Here is a 21,607-nt window from a genome sequence, read left to right on the forward strand (position 1 = left end):
TATCCTGAAAGAATCAGGACCAGGCTCAAAGCATCTCACAGAAGCACGTGTCTTGAGAACAAACCCCATGCTCCTACTGTACAGATGAAAAAACTGAGGCCCAGAAAGGTTTTGTGGCCCTTCTCCCTCCCTTCCTTTCTTCCAGCCTAGGACTTTGGATGACACAACCCTGAGGATGGATGCTCCCAGCCAGAGAGGATCCCTGTCCCAGGCTGATACATGCTGAGGTCTTTTTAGTTTGTCTTTTGGTGCTGGGGATGGAACCCAGGGCCTAGCACCTGCTAGACAAGTGCTCTACCTCTGAGCCACACCCCAGCCCGACGCAGGGCGATTTAACAGAGCTTGCTTGCCTCGTCCTACATGGTCTATCACACATTCCAAGGCGTGCGCCACCCACCGCTGGAGCGTGGATTCTGCCTGGGCTGGCAGCGGGATCGCCTGCCTCTTACTCGGGGTCAATCCCCAGCTGGGCCCACAGACAGGCTTGGACCACCCGCCCTGCCACATTCGCGGTCTGGCAAGGCCCCATGGGACTGGACACGGGTGCTCCCCTCCCACGGAATCCTCACAGGCGGCCCAGCCCCACGTGGCCGGACGGGTGCCAGGGCTCTTAGACACTCTATCTCTGAGGAATCTCCTCTAGTCTAGAACAACTATTTGTCTTGGATGCCAGGGAGGACCACGTGCCAGAGGAATGGCCAAGCCAGACGGGCCAACAGCAAGGCCCAGCGAGGTGCGGGGCCGCCTTCACCATGGCCACGGATGTTCCCCTTAACTCTGGAAAGGAGCATGCCTCCAACATGCCCAGGACCAGGATGGCAGAAGAGAAAACAAAAGCCACCAGGAGAGCGCCTCTCTAAAGAGGTTCTCCATCCTTCCTTCTCTGCACCTTAGTCTTCATGCCTAGCACATTAGTGTGACTTCTGGAGCCTTAGCAGCCCTCTTGGACCATGAGGCTCCTCAGAGGATGGATGTGGTCACCCTCAGGGGCGGGGGGGCTGATACCTCAGAATGTTGTACCCACTCTAGTCTGCCTGCTTGACGCAAGGGTGTTCTGCTTCTATCTTATCTCTATCCCTGGCACTGCTGGTGTAAAGGAACCCAACAGCCCTGCTTTTTAAAATTTATTTTCTTTTTGCGGTACTGATGATGAAACCCAGGGGCAGTGTACCTCTGAGCTACACCCCCTGCCCTATTTTTTAGACTTCTTTTTTCTGCCGTACTGGGGATGGAACCCAGGGGCATTCTACCTCCGAACTACGCCCCCAACCCTATTTTTTTATTCTTTATTTTGAAACAAAGTCTCACTGATTTGCGAAGGGCCTCGCTAAGTAGCTGAGGCTGTCTGCGAACTGCGATCCTCCGGTCTCCGCCTCCCGAATGCTGGGATTACAAGTGTGCTAGCTACACCCAGCTAGCTGTGCATTTATGAAGCGCTTTCAGATCGACTTAAGTCTCCAATACCGCTCACGTGTAATCTGTGAAGCCTCAGTTTGTCCATCTGTCAACAGGGTGGGCAACCTGCCCGTGGTGGTTCCAGCTAATAGACGTCCAGAGCCACCACCGCCACTCCAGAACCCCAAACCCCTCGGCTTGTGTGTGATGCTCTGCAGCCCAATCAACCACAGGAGGAGAGCCAAGCATGGCGGGGACCAGCGCGAGGAGGCCCAAGCCCAGCAGACACGAAGCCCGCGCCGACCGAGGAAGCTGATTGGCTGCAGTGATCGCCAACCAAGGAAGCTGATTGGCTGCAGTGATCGGTGGATTGGCGCCCCAGCCCTGCGGGGTCCCGGCGGCAGGGCCTACCTGGCTGGCGCTCTAGGTGGGTTTTAACCTTTTTCTTTTCCGTTTTTTACCTGACTCCCTACGCCTTCCTGTTAATGAAAGGGCAGGGTTGGTGGGGGCCTCGGGGAAGGCTGCCCGGTGCAAAGCGGCCGCAATAAATACCTGCGGTGCTTATCTTTCTGAAAGAAAACTCGGTCCGCCCTGGTACCAGGACGCTTCCGGGTCCCCTCCTCTGTGCCCCGGGCTGGCCTGGCTGCAGGTCACAAGCACCACACTGCTGCCGGGCAGAGTGCCTGCAGGGTGAAGGTCGGGACCTGGCCAGCCAGGCTGTAACTCATGTCCAGTGTCCACCTGCTGGGTCTGCGCACCCAGGCGGAGCGGTGTGCAGACACATCTGAGCGGCCCCATCCCACCCAACCTGCCGGCCTTGCTCTGCTAGGCCCATCTCCCGCCCAATCCCCAGGTGTCCCTTGTCCCAGGCACCAACCCCTCCAAGCTGCAGCCCAAACACTTCAGGCCCTGTGCCAGGGCCACCGCAGCCACTTACCTGTCTCCTCTTCCCGATGGTCCGGACTCAGGCTGGAGGGCGCGCATGCGCACTCCAGGTGTTCCTCCAGCCTCACCTGGACCTCTTTCAACCGCGGCTTCTTCCTGACGTACTCCACCTTGGCCACCTGCCGAGAGCAAAGCCATGTGACTCCAGGTGACACCGGATGAGGCTTTGGACCCGATGCTTCTTGGCCCACCCCAAGCTGAGGGCGGAGATCAACCAATCTCAACCTCCTCCTCCCAGCTACCCCACCTCCAGCGGGGAGTGCTAGGTGAAAAATAAACAAACAAACAAATAAATACAAGCTCGGTCCTGTTTTTGTTTAAAATAAACCAGAGCCGGGCGTGGTGGCGCACGCTTGTAATCCCAGTACTTGGGAGGCTGGCACAGGAGGATCGCAGGTTCACGGGCAGCCTCAGGTATTTAGTGAGGCCCTTGGCAACTTAGTGAGACCCTGTTTCAAAATAAAGAATAAAAAATAGGGCTAGGGGTGTGACTTAAAGGTAAAATGCCCCTGGGTTCAGTCCCTAGTGCCAAAATAAACAAACCAACCAAAGAAGTTGTTGTGATGGCGCGTGCCTGTACTCCCCATACTTGGGAGGCTGAGACAAGAAGATGACAGGTTTGAGGATAGCCTTAGCAATTTAGTGAGGCTTTCAGCAACTTGGCAAGGTTCTGTTTCCAAAGAAAAATAAAATACGCTGGGGATACAGCCAGGAGGTAGAAGGCCCTTGGGGTCCACCCCCAGTACCACTAAATAAATAAAGATGTAAAATAAAGTCATCCCAAAGTCACGTGTTCTCAGAAGGTCTGAAGGCTACACCTGAGGCACAGGTGACAGGTGACAGGCAAGGTATCTGTTTCTAGTTTACATGCACCGGGAAATGTTCTCAAATGCACATTTTATTACTAAGGGGAAAAGAGAAGCTGCTGGGCTCCGCCTCACCCAGTCCTCTCTCAGGGAAGACCTAGCCCCACTTGCCCAAGGTCCTCTGGGTCAACATAGCTCATGTCCCCACAAAGATTTTTTTTTTTTTTTTTTTTGCAGTACTTGGGATTGAACCCTGGGGAATACTAACCCCAGCCCCATTTTTTATTCCTTACTTTGAAACAGGGTCTCACTGAATTGCAAGGGCCTATCACTAAGTAGTTGAGGCTGGCCAAGAACCCGGATCCTCCTGTTTCAGCCTCCCAATGCTGGGATTACAAGCGTACGCTGCCACGCCCAGCTGGAACTGGGGATTGAACCTAGGGGCCACATTCTATCTTAGAGGCACACATTTCAACCCTATATCGTTTTTCATAAAAATAAGTTACTGAGACTGGCCTCAAACCTGCAATCCTCCTGTCTCAGCCTCCCAAGTACCAAAGAGTTCTGACGGGACTGATGGCCCACGTGGTTCTCCTGCCAGAACTCAGTGGGAGCCTCCTCTATAAAGGAGGCTCTCAGGAAGGCAGAGGAGAAAATGGCCAGTGTAGGCCCAACCTCCAGGTGTCCAAGAACAGGGCCAAGAATCAATTGCCAGCCGTGGGAACAGGCATCTCGGGCATCCACAGTGATGGCCGTTCCCTAGACGACGCACGCTCAGGCATGGGAACAGAACTACGTCCCTACACACATTTATACGTAGATGCATACAGCAGACACCTAAAGCACGTGCTGGGAAGCACCTGCCCCGGAGGGGAGCAGGCAACAGGCACATCCTGGCTTCTTCCTGGCACATGGACAAGAAACAGCTCTCTAGGTCGCTTTCCTTGGGAATGTCCCAAGACGAGCACTGCTCCTAACCACCCTGTGAGGAAGCAGGTCTTCGCCCGCATGGCCAGAAAGGGAAACTGAGGAACAGGAAGCCCCTTTCCCAAGATGATTCCCAACAGCATGTGTGGCAACCCACCACTAACCATCTGGAGAAAATTCTGGGAAGGGTCCATACCCAGCCCGCTGGACCATACACACAGTAGGCGCCACCTGTGTCTACATCCCAAAGGCAGCCTTGCCCTGCACCTGTTCATACACTGGGTTACCTGAGTCCTTGGGGTTTGGAAACACGGGGCACCTGGCACAGTGCCAGGGCAAGGAGGCCCTGGGCCGGGACCAGAGAGATGCCCCCAGCCTGGAGACCCTGACCCCAGTCAACCGTAGGGTAAACAAGGGACACACCTTTTCAGGGTGTGGGGTCTAGAAGAATGGGGAGGGGGGCACAGAAGGGTCAGCCTTATACTTGACCTAGCAGCCACCTGCAGGGGACCAGACAGGGTCCCCTAAGGTGTTGGGGACTAGGCTTGGCCAGAGCCTGCTGCGGCTGCCACCTCAGCTGCATTAATGGTTAACCCGAGGTGCAAAGGCTGCCGGCGAGGCGGGTGTGTGGAGAGGTGCGGGCTGCCTCAGGTGTGAACACGGCCCTCCTGGTCTGAGCTCAGAGCGCAGGGCGTGGGCCAGGGGTCAGGGGTCAGCCAGGAGGTTTCGCTCTGTCAGGAGGTGGGAAACCCGGCCTGGGCACGGAGCCCTAGGACAGCCCACAACACCCTTTTCCAGTCAGCCAGCTGGGAGGAAGGGATCTGTGGGCTGTGCTCTTACACTGGCCTGGGAAATGGGAACAAAGTTCCAAGGATCACCTCTCCCCACCGCCTGGTAAGAAGCAGGAGGCCATCCTGCAGAGGCACCCAGGACTGGGACAGAGCTGGCTACTAAAGACACATTTTTGTTGTTGTTGAATCCAAGGGTGTTCTGCCACTGAGCATCCCAGCTCTTCTGGCGGGGGTGGGGGGGTACTGAGAATTGAACCTAGGGACTCAGTGTAGCCAGGAGCATTCTACCTCTGAACTACAATCCTAGCCCTTTGTGTGTATGTGTGTGTGTGGGTCTGGAGATGGAACTCAGGGGCATTCAACCTCCGAGCTACACTCCCTGCCTTATTTTTTATTCTTTATTTTGAAACAGGGTCTCACTAAGTTGCAGAGGGCCTCACTAAATAGCTGAGGCTGTCCGCGAACCTCGATCCTCCAGTCTCAGCCTCCCAAATGCTGGGATTACAAGCGTGCACCACCACGCCCGGCAATCCTAGCCCTTTTTAAGTGTGTGTGTGTGTGTGTGTGTGTGTGTGTGTGTGTGTGTTACTGGGGTGGAATCCAGGGGCATTCTTCCTCTGAGCTACACCCCCAGCCCTATTTTTTTATTCTTTATTTTGAAACAGGGTCTCACTGAGTTGCAAGTGGCCTCACTCAGTAGCTGAGGCTAGCCGCAAACCGAGATCCTCCTGTCTCAACCTCCCAAATGCTGGGATTACAAGCGTGCGCCACCACGCCCAGCTAAATTATTTTTTATTTTGAAACAGGCGTCTCACTAAGTTGCTGAGGCTGGCCTCAAAACTGCCATCCTCCTCACTCAGCCTTCCAAGTTAATTTTTGTTTTGAAACCGGGTCTCGTTAAGTTATTGCGAACTGACTCTGGCCTTGAACCTGCAATGCTTCTGTTTCATCCCCTCAAGTACTAGATTGTAGCCGTGAGCCACTCACTGCATGAGGCACAGGTACAATATTTTATTTATTTATTTATTTATTCATTTATTCAGGTGCTGAGGATCGAAACCAGGGGCATTCTACCTTTGAGCTATACCCCCAGTTCTGTTTTATTTTTTATTTGGAAACAAGGTCTTGCTAAGTTGCTGAGGCTGGCCTTGAACCTGTGGTCTTCCTGTCTCAGCATACTATATAGGCATGTGCCACCATGCTCAGCTAGGTGCACTTTTTTGTGTGTGTGGTACTGGGGTTCCTGGAAACCCTTCTACCTCCGGGCTACACTCCCAGACCTATTTTATATTTTTATTTGGAAACAGGGTCTCTTAAGCCAGCAAGGCTGGTTTCAAACCTGCGCGATCCTCCTGTCTCTGCCTCCCAAGTGCGGGGATTACAAGCGTGTGCCACCATGACCAGCTAGGTGCAGTACTTTTAACACTTTGCCCATCTTGCCAAAACCAGCTCCCAGCCCCTGTTCAGGGAAAGCTACACAGGAGCCCTCCAAGGGCTCCTACAGGGCTCAGCCCACCCCAGAGTCCCCAGGCTCGGGCAGGGCGCTCGCCTTGGCCTCAGCCTGGGCCCTCCAGGTGGGGCACAGCCTCTTTGGTCAATAGTAGCCACACCCAGTTTCCCACGCAGGGCAGGCACTGGGGCCTGGGCTCAGTGGACCCCAACCCAGGCAGCTCCTAGGACTCTGGCAAGGCATCCTCACAGTCCCCGATGGAGGGGCACACAACAGGGCCACTCTGGTCTGGGGGCCACTTTCTGCCAGACAGGCACATGTTTATCAGAGAAAAACAAACAGCGATGTATGATTACACCTGCTCCCGGTATGCGAGGATTCCGGCGGCTCCGCCACCTCTGTCTGGCCAGGAAATGGCTACATTTTTCCCCCAAGAACACGTTATGAATATTAAATCCTCAAGAGCCTCCTCCACGAAAGTCAAGTCTGAAAACAGAGTCTATAATATACTAGGATACCCCTAGGCCCTCCTACCCCTCCCCTTGCTGTCTCCAGGATGTGTGAGTTATACCTCAATCACACCAGACACCCCAACACTCTGGTCTGCATGACCATGACCACCCCTGCACCAGAGGCACCCCCCCAACCCCAGGCTGGTCCCAACCCTTCCAGAGTCTCAGGACAGAGGCATCACCCACCCACACTGTAAACTCTACAGACAGCTGCAAGGGGATGATTTTGGCCCATTTTATAGACCAGGTGTTGGAGCATAGACTAGCAAGTGATTTCTCCAGGGCCCTACAGCTTTGAATCCTGGGCCCCACCCCAAAGACCCCAGGCCTGCCACTCACTGGACATCTTCATTTCCTTGGCTAAGCCAGCATTAAAAACTTCCCCCAAGCCTCCCTCTTTACAAGGACCCCCACAGCCACCCAGGAAGGTCGCCCATGCCAAGCTTCAAAATAGCGCAAAGCAAGCCAGACACAGTGGCACAGGCCTGTCTGTACCCTAGTACTTGGGAGGCTGAGGCAAGGAGGATTGCGGGCACAGGGCCAGCCTGGGCAACTTAACAAGACCCTCAGCAACTTAGTGAGAGAGACCTTGTCTCACAGTAAAAAATCAAAAGGAGTCGGGCGTGGTGGCGCACGCTTGTAATCCCAGCATTTGGGAAGCTGAGACCGAAGGATCGCGGTTCACCCACAGCCTCAGCTACTTAGTGCCGCCCTCCGCAACTCAGTGAGACCCGGTTTCAAAAATAGAGAATAAAAATTTGGGCAGGGGGTGTAGCTCGGAGATCAAATGCCTCTGGGTTCCATCCCCAGACCCGAAAAATAAATAAATAAATAAATAAATAAATAAATAGGACTATGGGTGTAGCTCACAAATACAATAAATGCCCCTGGGTTCAATCCTCAGTGCCCAAAAAAAAAAAAAAAAAAAAAAAAAAAAAGATACAATGCAGAGCCCCACCTTGCATCTAGAATCCAGGGATCCCAGACTCCAGGGCTCCCAGACACAGGACAAGCCAGGGAGTCCTTACCCACCGCGTGGCACTCAGCCTCCCTGGGCTCTGAGACCTCTGGCCATGGGGAGGGGCAGGGACACTGGGCAAGGACCTTTCTCCCCAGCCCAATGCTGCCACAGCCACCTCCCTCCAAGACCCTGAACTGGAACTCCTCTCCAGAGCACTGCTCTGAACTCCACCAGGGAGCGAGGCCCAGCCCAGCAGAGCCACAGCCCAGCCTGAGGACCATGCAAAGCTCCTGGAGACTGGGGCTGAGCAGCTTCCCAGTGCACACTGGGTCCTGGCTCTTAAGGCTGCTCTGAAATCCTCTGTGGAGGCAGCAGCCTAGGGTCCTGGCAGCTCAGAGCTGGCCCCACCCAGTGCCAGATCAGGACCATCAAGTTCTACCCTCACTCTGGACGGGGATGTCAGGCATCGGTTCCATCCCAATGAAACATCCAAACATGCGGCGGCGTGGGACAAGCCGGTCCACCAGCCTCTGTGCCCTCTTCCAGCCTCCAAGGAAGATATAGAAGATGGAACCAGGGGCCAGATACCCCATGCTGACCACAGGGAGCAGAATAGAGAGAGAGGCCCAGGCAGGGACTCCAGCCACCTCACCTCGGGGTGGATGGTCAATGGCAGCCTAGCAATCCCAATGGGCACTGGGCCTGGGTGAAGGCCTCTTCCAGATGCCCCGGGAAGAGAGGAAAGCCCAGCCCAGGCCTCACACTGTGACCCCGGTGCAGGCCTGTGTCCCTGAGCTACCCACCCCTGTGTAAGTCACAGGGGACTGGCCACTGACGACCCCCAGAGTCCTGGGCAGGCTTCCGCTGAGCCTAGGACATACAGGGAGACCACTCACCCGCCAGCTGCATCTGCCAAGAGAGGCCTGCCAACCTCAATCCAATCAAGAGGCCATAAAGACTAAGCTGGGCACAGCGGCGCATGCCTACAGTCCCAGGACTTTGGAAGCTGAGAAAGGAGGAACACAAGTTCAGCAACTTAGTGAGGCCCTCCCTCACAACTGAGTGAGACCTTGTTTCAAAATAAAGAATAAAATAGAGCTGAGGGTAGAGCTCAGAGGGAGAGTGCCCTGGCTTCAAACCCCCATACTAAGGGGGAAAACACAACAGCAACAACAAATCCAGAACCAGAATCAGGGCCAATGGCACTCGTGGCGGGGCTGCGTGAGCCTCCCTGGCCTGGCGTCCATCCCCTGGGACTCAGCTCTGACTAAGTGTGGGATTCCTGGCCCTTCTCCCTCAGTCCAGGTCAACATCTGCCGGGATCCCACCTGTATCAGGACAGGCCTCCTGCTCAGCCTCCACAGTGGGCCTCCTGTTCCCTGACTTTCTGTCCCTTGCGCCAGAGACCCAGTGTCTGGGCCGGATGTCCTCTGCAGCCTGGGGTGGGTGGGCAGGGGGAGAAGCCTTCTTGAAGACAGGGTCTGGGGAAGGCCTGCTCCGCTGGCTACAGGACTCCATCCCCTCGGGCTGACAAGACTCGGGGACAGCACAGAAGAGAGGCCTCTCCCAGGGCAGGCAACTGGGAGGCCTCCCAGGCCCAGGGATGCAGGACCAGGGAAGGCCCTCCAATGGTGTCTTGTACCACGGCTGAGCTTACAAGATAACACTCCATCTTTCCCCCCTGGAAAGAAAAGGGAGCTATGTGGGGCTCCCAGAGGTCTCTAGCTACCCTCTTTACACCAGCACCCAATCCCTACAAGCCCCATTTCAGACACCTAAGGACAGTCCCCCGGGCTGACATCTCACCTGGATCTGACCCACCACCGTAACCAAGAGCAAAAGGGCAGGTGCCCCAAACTCTCAGGGGTCTGAGACTTCAACATTACCACTGGGAACCCTGGAGCCCAAGGACAGCAGAGGCTGGGCTGGGAGCAGTGGGGGAGGGACAACTGGACATCAGGGGAAAGGTCCCTGGCCCCTTGAGCCCGGAGGCCTGGGTCAGTGCACCGACTCTGCAGACAGAGGAGTTCCTCAGACAAGCCCCCAGGGCCCACAGAAGCCCTAGGGCTCTTGAAGGGACACGTCTGGTTTAGGAGATCCCAGCAGTCAGATGTGGAATGTACTCACTTCATCCCCAGGGCTCTGTGAAGACCAAGTCCTGGGGGTCAAGATAAGTCCCAGCCACAGGTCTAAGGCACCCGGGTGAGGTCTAAGGCACCTGATCGTGTGACAAGTAATTGGCTCAGTGGCGGCAGGTCCTTAAGCAAGACAGCTTCTCCCTCCAGGGCCCAGGGTCTGGTCAAATGAGGGGTTTTATTTTATTGTGTGTGTGTATAATGCTAGGGATTGAGCCCAGAGGCATTCTACCTCTAAGCCACACCCCAGACCTCTAATTTTTATTTTTTATTTTGAAACAGGGTCTCCCTAAGTTGCTGAAGGTCTTGCTAAGTTGCAAGGTTGGCCACAAACCTGCAATCCTCCTGTCTCAGCCTCCCGAGTACTGAGATCACAGATAATCCCAGCTGAGCACCTGGCTCAGATAGATGAATTTTATTTTTTTTCTCTAGAATCAAGGAATGATAGCCAAGCCTATGCCTATAATCTTAGTACCTAGGAGGCTGAGACAGTAAGATCACAGGTTCAAGGACAGCCTCGGCAAGTAATGAGACTGTCATCAACCTACAAAGACCCTGTTAAAAAAAAAAAAAAAAAAAAGAATAGCCCGGCACGCTTGTAATCCCCACACTTGGGAGGCGGAGACAGGAGGATCCACAGGTTCCAAATTAAAAAAACATAAGGTCTAGGAGGTATAGCCCAGAGATTGAAGGGCTTCCAGGAACCCTAGTAACACCAAAAAAAAAAAAAAAAAGAGTCAAAGAATGAGTTCCAATAGCACTCTGGAACTGAACGTTTCAGTCCTAATTCCAGGGATCCTGTCACCCAGGAAAAGCACCCCTGCTCAGATCCACCATCCTCCAAGGGTAACCCAAGGCCCACGCGGGACCATCACAGTGCTATAACCAACCAGAACCAGTGTCCAGGCCCTGGATGGGAGCCCCAAACACTACAGCCTCAACCAGACTACACAAGCCCCTGACACCAGACCCCAGCCATATCCTTCTGAAACAGAGAATGTGCCCAGGCCAGGATATCCCACAGGGAGGCCAGCAGTCAAGTTTCCAGGACCGTCAGATCAACCTCAGACCCAGACCCCATGGCCACTGATGAAGCCAAAAGCCACAGGCCCCAACCCAGCTGCCCAGAGAGACCTGAAACACCAAAACTGTCCCCAGGACTTGGGGTGGACCAAGAACCGAATGCCCTACAGTGCCATCCTCAGAGGCCATTGTGACTGGCCCCTGCCTGGAGAAGGGCTTTGTGCCAAGCCATGTGCTGGCCACACAGCTAGTGACCACAGACGGGCAGCAAAGCTGGCCTGGGCCCTCGTCCTCCCCAACTGCCGCGCGCCCCTGCACCACACCACTCACCTTGACACTGCGGTGGTGGACCCGCGAGGGCTGGCACCTGATGCTGCTCGTGTTGCAACAGCCCGTGCAGCGCTTCACCTCCACGCACGGGGGCCAGATCAGGAAGTTGGCCGACGTGGGGTCCACCTGGCTCCGAGGTATCTCATAGATGACCGTCCTGGTCTTGCAGACCGCAGGAACGGCTTCCTCTGCAGAGGCAAGAGCGCTGTCAGTGGCACGTGCCTTCCTCGCCCCTGCCCTTCCCAGGGCCACCCAGGCAAGACCCAAAGCAGGCCCTGGGTGGCCCCCAGGGATGGAGCCGGGCACGCCCGGTCGTAGATGGGATGTGCTGGGTCTGAGACTCACACAGCCATAGTAAGGAGTTGCTACACTGCCCAGGCCCGGTTACCCACTCAGGAAAGTCACCGAAAGGCCACCACACCAGCCTAGAGGGAGGCAGTGGCCCAGTCACTGTCTTCTCCCCTCATCTCCTCAGCACAGGTCCATCACAGCCCTAAGGAATGCACCTGCACACCAGATGAAAGCCTCGCAGGACCCTGGGGCATACACCTTCCCCCTCAGATGATCCTTACCAGGCCCTGTCGGCCACCAGGCCCAGCTGATCACTAGGTAACAGATGCCCGGCAATGTCCGGCCATGGAAGTGGAACATGGGAGACCCTGCTGCCTAGACATGTTCCAGGAGCCTGGCCAGGGGGCTGAGGGGTCCGGGCAGGCTCTGGGGACCCCCCCTATAGTGCTCAACACAGTGTGGCCACCTAGACCCCAGGCCCAGAGCTGAAGGGAGCTGGGAGACAGAGACCTGTCAAGGGGCTGAGGGCCCAGCCTACAAACCTATGGCACCCCCTAGGATGCAGAAGCAACATGCACAGCCCCTACTCTCCAGGGCCGGCAGAACCAGCTTCTGCAGGCTCCTTTGGGCTGACAGGGCGGAGGAAAGGGGAGCCTAAACTGAACCGAAGACTCTGGCTGAGGGCCAGGAGGAAGTCGCCCCTCCATCCCCAGGGGTAAGAGGACCAAGGGCCTGAGGCGTGCACCGCAGGTAGGAACAAATACTAGTGTCCTCAGTGGGCCTAACAGAGACTGGACAAGGGGCCTTGTCCTGCCTCGCAGATACACCCCCAACCCCAGTCTGTACCTGCTGGAGGGGGCTGGCCTGAGACTGGTCTGAAGGGAGGAAAATGTATGTCCACCCAAATAACATCCCCTGCTCACAGCAACTAGGAGTCCTTCACCCACACAAAGCACCCGAAGGTGGGAGACATAACATCCACCTTCGCATTGGTAATTAAAGCTCAGAGAGGATCTGCTTGCCCAGGGACACACAGGGATGCGTAGCAGCCAGGCCAGGAGCCCTATAGTAAGCAGCGGCAGCCTGGGATGGGATGGGACTGGGTGGGTCACCCCCAACCCTTCTCTCCCCGGGGCCAGAGGGCCCAGACCAAGCCCATTGAGAGCGAGATTATTCCCCCAGAAAGGCCCAGCTGGAGTCCTGGAGACTAGCATGAGTTGGGCGGGGCTGTGCGGAGTCTGCGGCCACGGGCCTGGCATGGCCAGCTGCTCCCAGCCTTTTAGCTGGAGGCCAGGACGGCGCTGGTGCTCCACATTAGGAACTGGAAATTACGCTCAGCCACGTTTTGCAGCAAGGGCTCCTCACAGACAAGCCCCGACAAGACGGAGCACTTAAGGAATTTATGATGGTTCTTCTCTCCTGGAAGCTCTTGGCCCAGACCGTGCTGCAGGCTGCAGCAGGGGCAGGCGGGAGACACCGCGTGGAGGCGGAGCAGGGCAGCCTCCGCAGAGGGCAGGAGGCCAGGGCCAGGGAGCAGGCCCAGCCTTTGTCTCATGGAGGAGGGTCAAGCCTGGTGGCTCACCTGAAGCCCAGGCTGGGGTTCCCGGCCAGTCCCTCCCCACCCGCCCACCCGCCCTGGGCAGCCTCCTGAACCCACCGATGCTCCTCTTCCTCCGAATGGGCACGGGCCGCCTCTCGGGGGCATGCTTGGTGGCGTGGCCCCTGTGGGCTCTCAGGCTGGTTTCCAAGGCATCCTCTGCTCCTACAAGGAGAAAAAGAACATGGCTACCTGCACCTGTGTGGTCTCCCCAAGGAAAGGGACGGTGAACATGGGGTCTCCAGATCAGCTTTCCGGGCTGCCTGGGGACAAAGGTCCGACCCTCCCCAGGGAAGTCGGCATCCCCACAGACCCTCCATGTCCATCGGGGCCAATCAGATGTGCAGCAGACAACACTGCCAAGTCAAAAGTGTCTTGTCAATAAGGAGGTCCCCCAAAAGACAACAGCCTCTGTTAAGATCCTCTGGGGACCAGACCCCAGATGCCTCCCCATGGTTCTTCCTCTGGCGAAGGCCAACTGAGGGCTGATCCAGGCCAGGAAGGCCCAAGCCATCCATCCCAGAGCCAAGGGGCCTATATCACCCAGGTGGCTCCATATGCCCAGGCCACACCGTTACTGGGCTGAACTGCAGCAGGCGGGGGCTGCTGAGGCTCCTGCTGGTACATGTGCAAACCCCCCGCCCCGCACTGAATCCCCAAGCCCCTCGGTAAACCAATCCACGAGGAAGTGTCCTAACCTTGGAGGGGCATCGGAAGCGACGCCAGACTGGGCTGCGAGCCAAACCCCACTCATTCCTGAAATAAGCCTGTTCCAAGGGCAGAGGCCATGAGAAAACACCAAGGAGGCAGCCTGGCCACTCTCGGAGCTTTAAGTGAGGCCAGTCTAAAGCTCTGGCCTTCAGAAGGGAAGGTGCAGAAAGGCCCCTGCCACCGCCATGCGCGTGCAGTGAGCACCACGGGGCGGCCCCAGCCCCAGAGCAATGGCCCAGGCCTAAAACCCCAGCTCCACACCACAGCACGCAGAGGGCCCCTGGCACAGCCTGTACCTGGAGAGTCGGTGCACCTGCCTCCCAGCCTGAATCCACCAGACCTAGCTGGAGAGACCCCTCCCCACGGGCAAATGATCGTCTAAGGGTATGTGCTTAACAGCCAGAACCCTCCACCATTCAGTGTGCCCCCCCCCTTCAGCAGACCCCAGGCACTAGCCCAGACTGAGGCCCCTGCCTAGAGCAGAGCAGGATGTGCAGCCCACCCTGGCAACAAGGACTGTCCACAAAGTAACTCCCAGGAACCTACACACTGAAGCTGAAAACCCAACAGGGATTACAAATCTCAGGACTTGGGAGGCTGAGAAGGATGGCAGATTCAAAGCCCAGCCTCTGCACCTTAGAGAGACCCCTCAGCAACTTAGCAAGACCCTGTTTCAAAAAAATTAAAAAGGACTAAGGGTGTAGCTCAGAGATAGAATGTCCTTGGGATCAATCCCCAATGCCACACACACACACACACACACACACACACACACACACACACACAAGATGAAAATGAAAACCTCACCCAAGGTGTGAAGACAAAGATAAAATCTGAGCAAAGCCCAACTTTTTCCTTAAAATGACTCAATGTTCCAATGCCACCGATATATTTTTTTTTCCCCCTTTGGAGACCCAAAATAAGATGAGAACAGAACTACTCATGCAATAAAAATTTCCCATCGGCCAACTGTGACAAGGAGCATTTTTTTTTTTTTTTTTGCACAAAAAAGTGACATGAGTCATGTCCTGGTGGTGGCCATCTTGCCATGGCCAAGCCTACCAACCAGTCCACTCACTCTTAGCTTCTAGGACCAAATCAGTCGCCACCCCTTGGAGCCCTTGGTAGAACCACACTGGCATCCGCTGTTTTACTGGGGTCTTAACCGGTATGTGTATGCAGAAGGTGCCATCAGATTCTCACAGGAATCTGCAGCCCAAAGGAAGTCAAGACAAGGGCAAATGACCCTCCAGGACCAGGGGGAGCGGCTGGATCTCCCACCACCCAGGCGTCTGGGCACAGCTTAATGGCGCAGCGAGGACCTCATGAGCTGGCAATTTCTTTAGCTACAATCCCGCCCCATTGTCTCCCATCAAGATGGACGGCCACCAGCCAACAAGAGAGGAACCACGCGCTGGGGGAAGCAGCCATTCTGATTTATACTGCTTGAGAAGAAACTCGCTCTAGCAGGAACTTCGAAGACCTGATCCCTCGCGGCCCAGCATGAATCATTCCCTAAAACTGCTCTCAGGACAGTTAATCAGCCATTTCCATTTTGTCTTTTACGCACTGAGGTCCACACAAGAAGACGCATGACAGCTCAGAGTGGAGACATTCCGCCTGCCTGTCCTGGTCAGGGTGTTAATGGTCAGGATGGGGATGTTTATGTATCAGTTACTCAATGACCCATGGGCGCCTGGCCAGACCGCTCTGGAGAACAAAGCTCCCGCCGGCACGCCACACACAACAAACAGGCCCAAGCCCCGCGGCTGCCGCTGGTCACAAAAAGACACGCTCTGGTCTCAGGACTCCAACATCACCCGTGGAAAACCCCCCAGGTACCACTCTCCTCCTTGCTCCTGAGCGGCACCCTGGAAAGCCCCAGACTTGGTGACATTCCCAGACAGGAATCCTACTGCCTCTGGAGGTTTAGCCACAGGGCTAGGGAGCTACCAGGCTGGAAGAAAAAATACCTCCAGTGGGGATGCAGCGGGCCCACTGGATGAGTTACCTGCCCATCAAAAAGCCCCGCCCACTCAAGGGAGAAGTTGGCTGGGGTACCCAAGACCTCTCTTCCTGCTCTCTGCAGCCACAGCCTCCAAGATCCCACCTGGAGGCCACCCCCTGGGGAGGTCTGAGGCCATCAGACTGTTTCTCTAAGCGCCTTGCCCCCTGACTGGTGGCTGCAGACCAGGGTGCTCAGAACCTCTTCCATTCTACATGACTAGACGCAACCTGGATACCAGGACCAGGACTCCCCCAAACCTGGCCCCTACAGCACCACTCCCTAACAGCAAGATGCAATTTGGCAAGTCACTTGATGCAGGAATAGGAGTCAGAAGACACCCCAATACAAGCTGGAGAGCCAACAGGCCATCCTGACAGCAGAGACCAGACTCCTCTGGGTAGGGGGGATGGGCTGGACCCAAGAGGGGTGTTTGTCACATAGGGTCCTCACCCCAGGCCAAGGCTAGGGAGCAAAGAGTGCGCCAAAGGCCCCACTCCCTTCTCAGTTTTCTAGGCACTAGGAGAATCCTAGACAGACCCCAAAGGTCTGACAGGTGAACTGGAGCACCCTGACCCCACCCCCTGCATTCCCCAAGGCAGAAGGGAGGCGTTCTGCTCCTGAGACATTTTTATAGGGGCAATTTGAAACCTGCCTGGAGGGCGTGCTGTAGGTGCACCCTAGCTTTTTTCCGTTCTACTCCCTCCACAGGCGGCCCCAGCCTAGAAGCCCCCAGGTCAGGAATGCGTTCGGCAAGCCTCACAGCGAGGCACTGTTAACAGCCTTAATGGGTGGGGGTGGGGGAGGCGGGGCTGCAGAGACTAGAATAAGAATGGCCCCAGCAGAAAGTGAATGGCCCATTTCCATAACATCCAATGCCAGGCCCACGGGAGGCCCAGCCCTCCCAGGCCCCACTCCCGACCCCGGGAAGCAAAGCCCCGGAACCTTCTGGGAAGGGGCAGTCTTCCCGGGCCTCCAAACCCACCAGGGGCTCACGAACACCGGGGAGTGCTTTCCCAGCTACCCAGGCCAAAACCCTTGGCCCCCAATAGCACATCAAGAGACAGGATCAAAATCCCCCGGCCCAACTCTGATCTTCAAGTGAAACCTTACCCCACGCCAGATAAGGATCAGGCCAAGGATTTCCTGGGTCAAGAAACTACAGAAACCAGCCGCCTTGTTAGAAAATGGTTTTGGCATGGAATGAAAACAGTTCAGGCCTCTCCACCACCATAATTAGGTACAAATTTCCAAATGACTAGACCATGTGATTTTACTTAATTCCACCACCACCCTTTGCAGAGTAGTTTGCAGGGAGAGGGGAAAAAAAAAGTCTTCATTTCACTTAAAATTCTTCACTTCGGCTGCCTTTCTTACTTTTCTTGACAAGTTCATCTCGGGCCTCTTTTGAAAGCCAGTCAGTAAGTCTCACGGGGCATGTGTATCTCTCTAGTAAACTCAGGACGCAGTTGCCGAAGTGGTCATTTTGAAAAGGGCGCCAGGCCGGCATGGAGGAGACCTTGTCCTCCAACAGGGCTCTGGCCAGCGCCATGCGCAGCCCCCAACCCCGCCCCTGCCACCACCGCAGACCCCTCGCGGACCTGGGTCTGGCCCAACCCTGCCACCAACCAGAGCTTCAAAACTCTTGCGTTTACAAGTAAACTGTTTTCTAAAGTGGCTGGGCTCCAGGCCCGGAGGGTGAGCCCCAAAAATAGCTCCAAGCACGTGTGTCCAAGGCACGCCTTTTTATTGGGTCCTGAAAAGAGAAAAGGCTCCTGCTCAGCCACCGAGGCCCATGGGAGGGCCAGCGCGGCACAAGCACGCGGAGCGTCCAAAGAAGACCTGAGCCTCCGGGCCTAGCCGGGAAGACCGCCGGTCCAGGTCACCGGCCCGGGCCGCCGCACCCCCTGGCCGGTGCCGCGCTCCGGGCCTGCACACCTGGAGCTGGCGCCACGCCCTCTACTCCGCTGAACTTTCCGTGACACACGCGGCGTTTTCCTTAAATACGAAAACAATCCCGGGCGAGCGGGCAGCCCTCGGCGGCCGCTGGGAGAGAAAGTGGCGACTGCAAGGGAACCGCCTGACTCATGCGCCTGGGCGTTTATGACCGCCGAGTGGATTCTGACCTTTCGGTGCGCTCCTGAGCAGCGCGGGGGGCGGCTCCGCGCAGACTCCCCGCCCGCCGCCCGCGCCCTCCCCGCGCCAAGGGCAGGGGCGCGATTTACCTACGGAGTCTATCTCCAGGAGTCGCTGGAGGTCGCGGATGCTGTGAATCTCACTGCGGGCCAGCCGCTCGATCAGCTCGCGGGGGATCTCGGCTTCCTGCAAGGAGACCACACGGTCAGCGCCCGGGGAGCGAGGGGACCGCGGCGCCGCAGCCCCCGCGGACCCCCGAGGCCGGGGTGGGGTGGGTGAGACCCCAAGTTCTCCAACCCCATTCCGGTCAGCCCTTTGCAAAGGCAGACCTTACCCTCGCTTTTAGGTGCTCAAACAAAAGCCACCCCCCACATTCCAGCCTTCGCCGGGGGTGTCAGTTACAGGAGGTCTGGGGGCAGCGAGGGGGCCGAGGAGTTTCTGGTTTAATAGTGAAATCAACATCTAGAAAGAGCGGGTCGAAATGCGTCACGGATGGACGACGAAAGTCTCGGCAGCCCCAACACTTTCATCTAGCCAGGGGCTTAAATTTCACGCCCCGGAATCCCGGGCCGAGCTCGCAGAGGGGAGGGTCTCCCCTCGCCACACACACACACACTCCTGCACACACACACACTCACACACACGCACGCGCCCGCTCGCCCCACCCCGCTCCGGCCCAGCCGCGGCCCTAGCGCCGACTAGGACGCCCAAATCCAGCCGGCGGCGAGAGAGACTGCAGGGAGAGCGAGGGTTAAACGTCCACCTCGCGGCTCGCCCGGCCCTGCCCGCCCCCCCCCAACCACTCGGCCTCCCCCCCCCCTCTCCCTCCCGGTGTTTAGAGGGAGTCGGGGGGCGCTGGGGGGCTCAAGCACTAAGTTCCCACGACAAGGACCGTGGAAAGTCATTCAATCGCAGCAAAGCTCCGGGGGACTCTGGGGTGGGGGGTGGGGACGCCGGCGGTGGGAGGGCGCGGGCGCCTGGCCCGGCCGAGCCCCAGCTGCCTCGCTCAGCCACCTGTAAGCAGGGCCCGGGCAGGCCGGCCCGCGCCGGCCCTACGCCAAGCCGGGCTTGGGGAGCAAGCCCCCCGCCGCGACTCGGTGCAGCCCACCATGCCCAGCCCCGGGCTTCCGCCGCAGCCGCCCCTACCTGTTTACCCGCCGCCCTGTCCCCCCCTCCCGGGGCCCCGCCGGCTCACACACACGCCCTTCTCTGCTGCCCGTACCCCGTTACTGCATTGCCCGCAGCAACCCAGCCACCCCTCCCTAGAGAGCCGCCCGCGCCCCCGAAGTTTGTCCCCACTCGTCCACCTCGCCGCTCCCCGTCCCCGAAAGGCGGAGGGACGCAACACGCTGGAAACTCACCAGACACACTTGGGCACAGCAGAAAATGAGACCCGATCGGGGAAATTAAAACACCGACCACCCTAGCCGAAATCCACACGCTCTCTGCAGAGCCTGGGAGACCCGGCCCGCGGGGGGAGGGCGTGCGCCTGGGAAGCCGGAGGGCACGGGCGCGGGGGTGGCACCCACCTCGGCCAGGGCATGGGCGAGGTATCCGCAGCCGAGGAGCAGCAAGCAAGCCCAGGTCTTCATCGCGTCCCGAGGCGCTGGCGGCTCGGCGGGGAGGCGAGGCCGCGGGGCGGGCGCTCCAGCCGGGCTCCTGTGGCGGCGAAATTCAGTACCATCCCTCAGGGAGCGCGGCCCGGAGGAGGGTGGCGCGGAGAGCGGGGAGTCGGCGGAGCGCGCCCGGCGCGAGCCGTGAGTGCGGCGCCAGCGAGGAGGAGGAGGAGGAACAGGAGAGCGCGCCCGCGGAGCCGGCAGCCTCCCGGGCCGCGGGGTAGGGGGTGGGGACGGAAGGGGCGGAGGGCGGGGGCTGGGCCTCTTCCTCGGTGCGCTCCGGGTGCTGGCGGCGCTGGCGCTAGGAGCGAGCCGGCCGGCGGTCCCGCGTATCTGCGGGCATCTGTCCCGAGAGGGTCGCGGGGCGAGGCTGGAGCCGCTGCCGCACCAGCGATCACCTGTCCGGACGCCCGGCCGGGCCCCGGCCGCGGGCGGGCGCTCTTCCTGCGGGCGGCGGGCAGCCCCGCGCGCCTCCCGCCGGCCGGCGCTCGCCTCCGGCCTCCTCTCGCCGCCGCCGCCCGGCCGGGCACGGCGCGGCCCAGCACGGCGCGGCCCGGCGGCCTGCGTGCGCCCCTCCGCGGCGCGCCCTCGGCGGCGGCGCTGCGCTCCGCCCTCCGCCGGCCGGGGCCGGGCAGCCCCGCGGCCGCGCCGCCTGGCAGCCGCCGCCCGCCCGCCCGCCCGCCCCGGGCCTCGCCGCGCCGCCCGCGCGGGCCTGAGGGCGGGCGCAGGGCCGAGGCGGCACCGCCGCCGCCGGAGCAGCCGCGGGGAGAGGAGGAGGAGGAGGAGGTGGCGGCGGAGGGGGAGGCGCGGCAGGCCCAGCTCGCCGGAGTTGTGCGGGCTCCGCAGGGCGCGTGTGGAGCCGGCCGGCGACGGGGAGTGGGTTATAGCGCCGCCGCCGCGCCCCTCCCCCGCGCCCGCCCCCCGCCCCCCCCCCGGATTCCCGGCCCGGGACCCGCACCTCGGAAGCGCGCGGGGGGCCCGGCCGCCACTGCAGTGAGCACACGCGCGCTCGCGCAGGCAGCCCAATCCATCAAAGCCCGGCTCCGGGCTCCGAGCTCCAGCGCCGGGGCTCCCCGCGCGCCCCTCCCTCGAGCTTGCCCACCCTCCAGTGCCAGCTGCAATCCTGCGGCACCGGGCGGGGAGGGGAGGAGGCCGCCGCAGAAGCGCCGCCGTCGCCGGCTCGCCTCTCCCGGGCCCCAGCGGCGGCAGAGGGCAGCGCCCAGAGCTGCTGCGCCAAAAAGGGCATGAGAGCCGGGCCCCGGCCCCCGCCCCGGCGCTCGGCCGCTTTCCACCGTTTGGATCCAGGGCCCCTGCCTTCCCCTCTCCATAAAAGGAGGGGGAGTGCGTCTCTCGGGAGAGGTGGGGCGGGCCTAAGGGCGCGTCTGGGGCACTCACCTGGCGGCTGCCACGCGCCCCCGCCCAGGATCGGAAGTCTGGGCACCCGAATGAGGAACCTCCACGCACATTCCGAGGTGGGAACAGCCCGGGTCAGGGAGGAGGCTGCAGCCTGCCTCATCCCTGTCTTGTGACCCCGCGCCCCGAAAGTCCCTACTGCCCCGCGGAGGGCCAGATCCGGCCTTGCCCAGAGCCGGGGACCGAGGGGGTGGAAGAGAGAGAGGAGCCGCCGGAGAGGAGCCCCCTAGGTTCTGCGTCGGGATCCGCGGGGCGCACAGAGCGCCACCTCCGGCCGAGGTGCAGCACCGGGAGCGCTGCGGGGGAGCGGAGAGGCGCGGACGGGTCTGAGCCGGGCCGGACGGCTCCCTCACCACGCAAGAGCGGGTAGCCGGAGCGCGGTGGAGGACCCCCGCCTGGACCCGGTTGGGACCGACCCCGAGGGCCGCCCCCAGACGCCTGCCACAGCGTCCCTCCCTCAAGGGGGCATGCTTCCCAGGTACCAGGGATTGAGAGTTGGCGGACCCCAAAACCAGACGGCCTAGACCCTGGAGGCCAGGAGACGCCCCGTGGTGGGTGCAGCC

The 21,607-nt window shown here is 59.1% G+C and overlaps 1 protein-coding gene across 1 annotated transcript; it reads right to left on the reverse strand.

The window, feature by feature from the left end:
* Positions 1-1,818: 1,818 nt before the first annotated feature.
* PDGFA (platelet derived growth factor subunit A) lies at positions 1,819-19,616 on the reverse strand (the record flags this gene model as incomplete). The annotated part of the gene is made up of 6 exons (XM_080703399.1): positions 19,545-19,616; positions 18,105-18,201; positions 13,224-13,328; positions 11,276-11,463; positions 2,333-2,459; positions 1,819-1,874 (listed from the first exon to the last, which is right to left on the reverse strand). The coding sequence occupies exons 1-6, from the start codon at positions 19,605-19,607 to the stop codon at positions 1,819-1,821; spliced, it is 636 nt and encodes a 211-aa protein (XP_080559525.1). The 5' UTR covers positions 19,608-19,616.
* Positions 19,617-21,607: the final 1,991 nt, after the last annotated feature.

Source organism: Muscardinus avellanarius (assembly GCF_963383645.1).
Source record: "Muscardinus avellanarius genome assembly, chromosome: 10".
Taxonomy (NCBI): Eukaryota; Metazoa; Chordata; class Mammalia; order Rodentia; family Gliridae; genus Muscardinus; species Muscardinus avellanarius.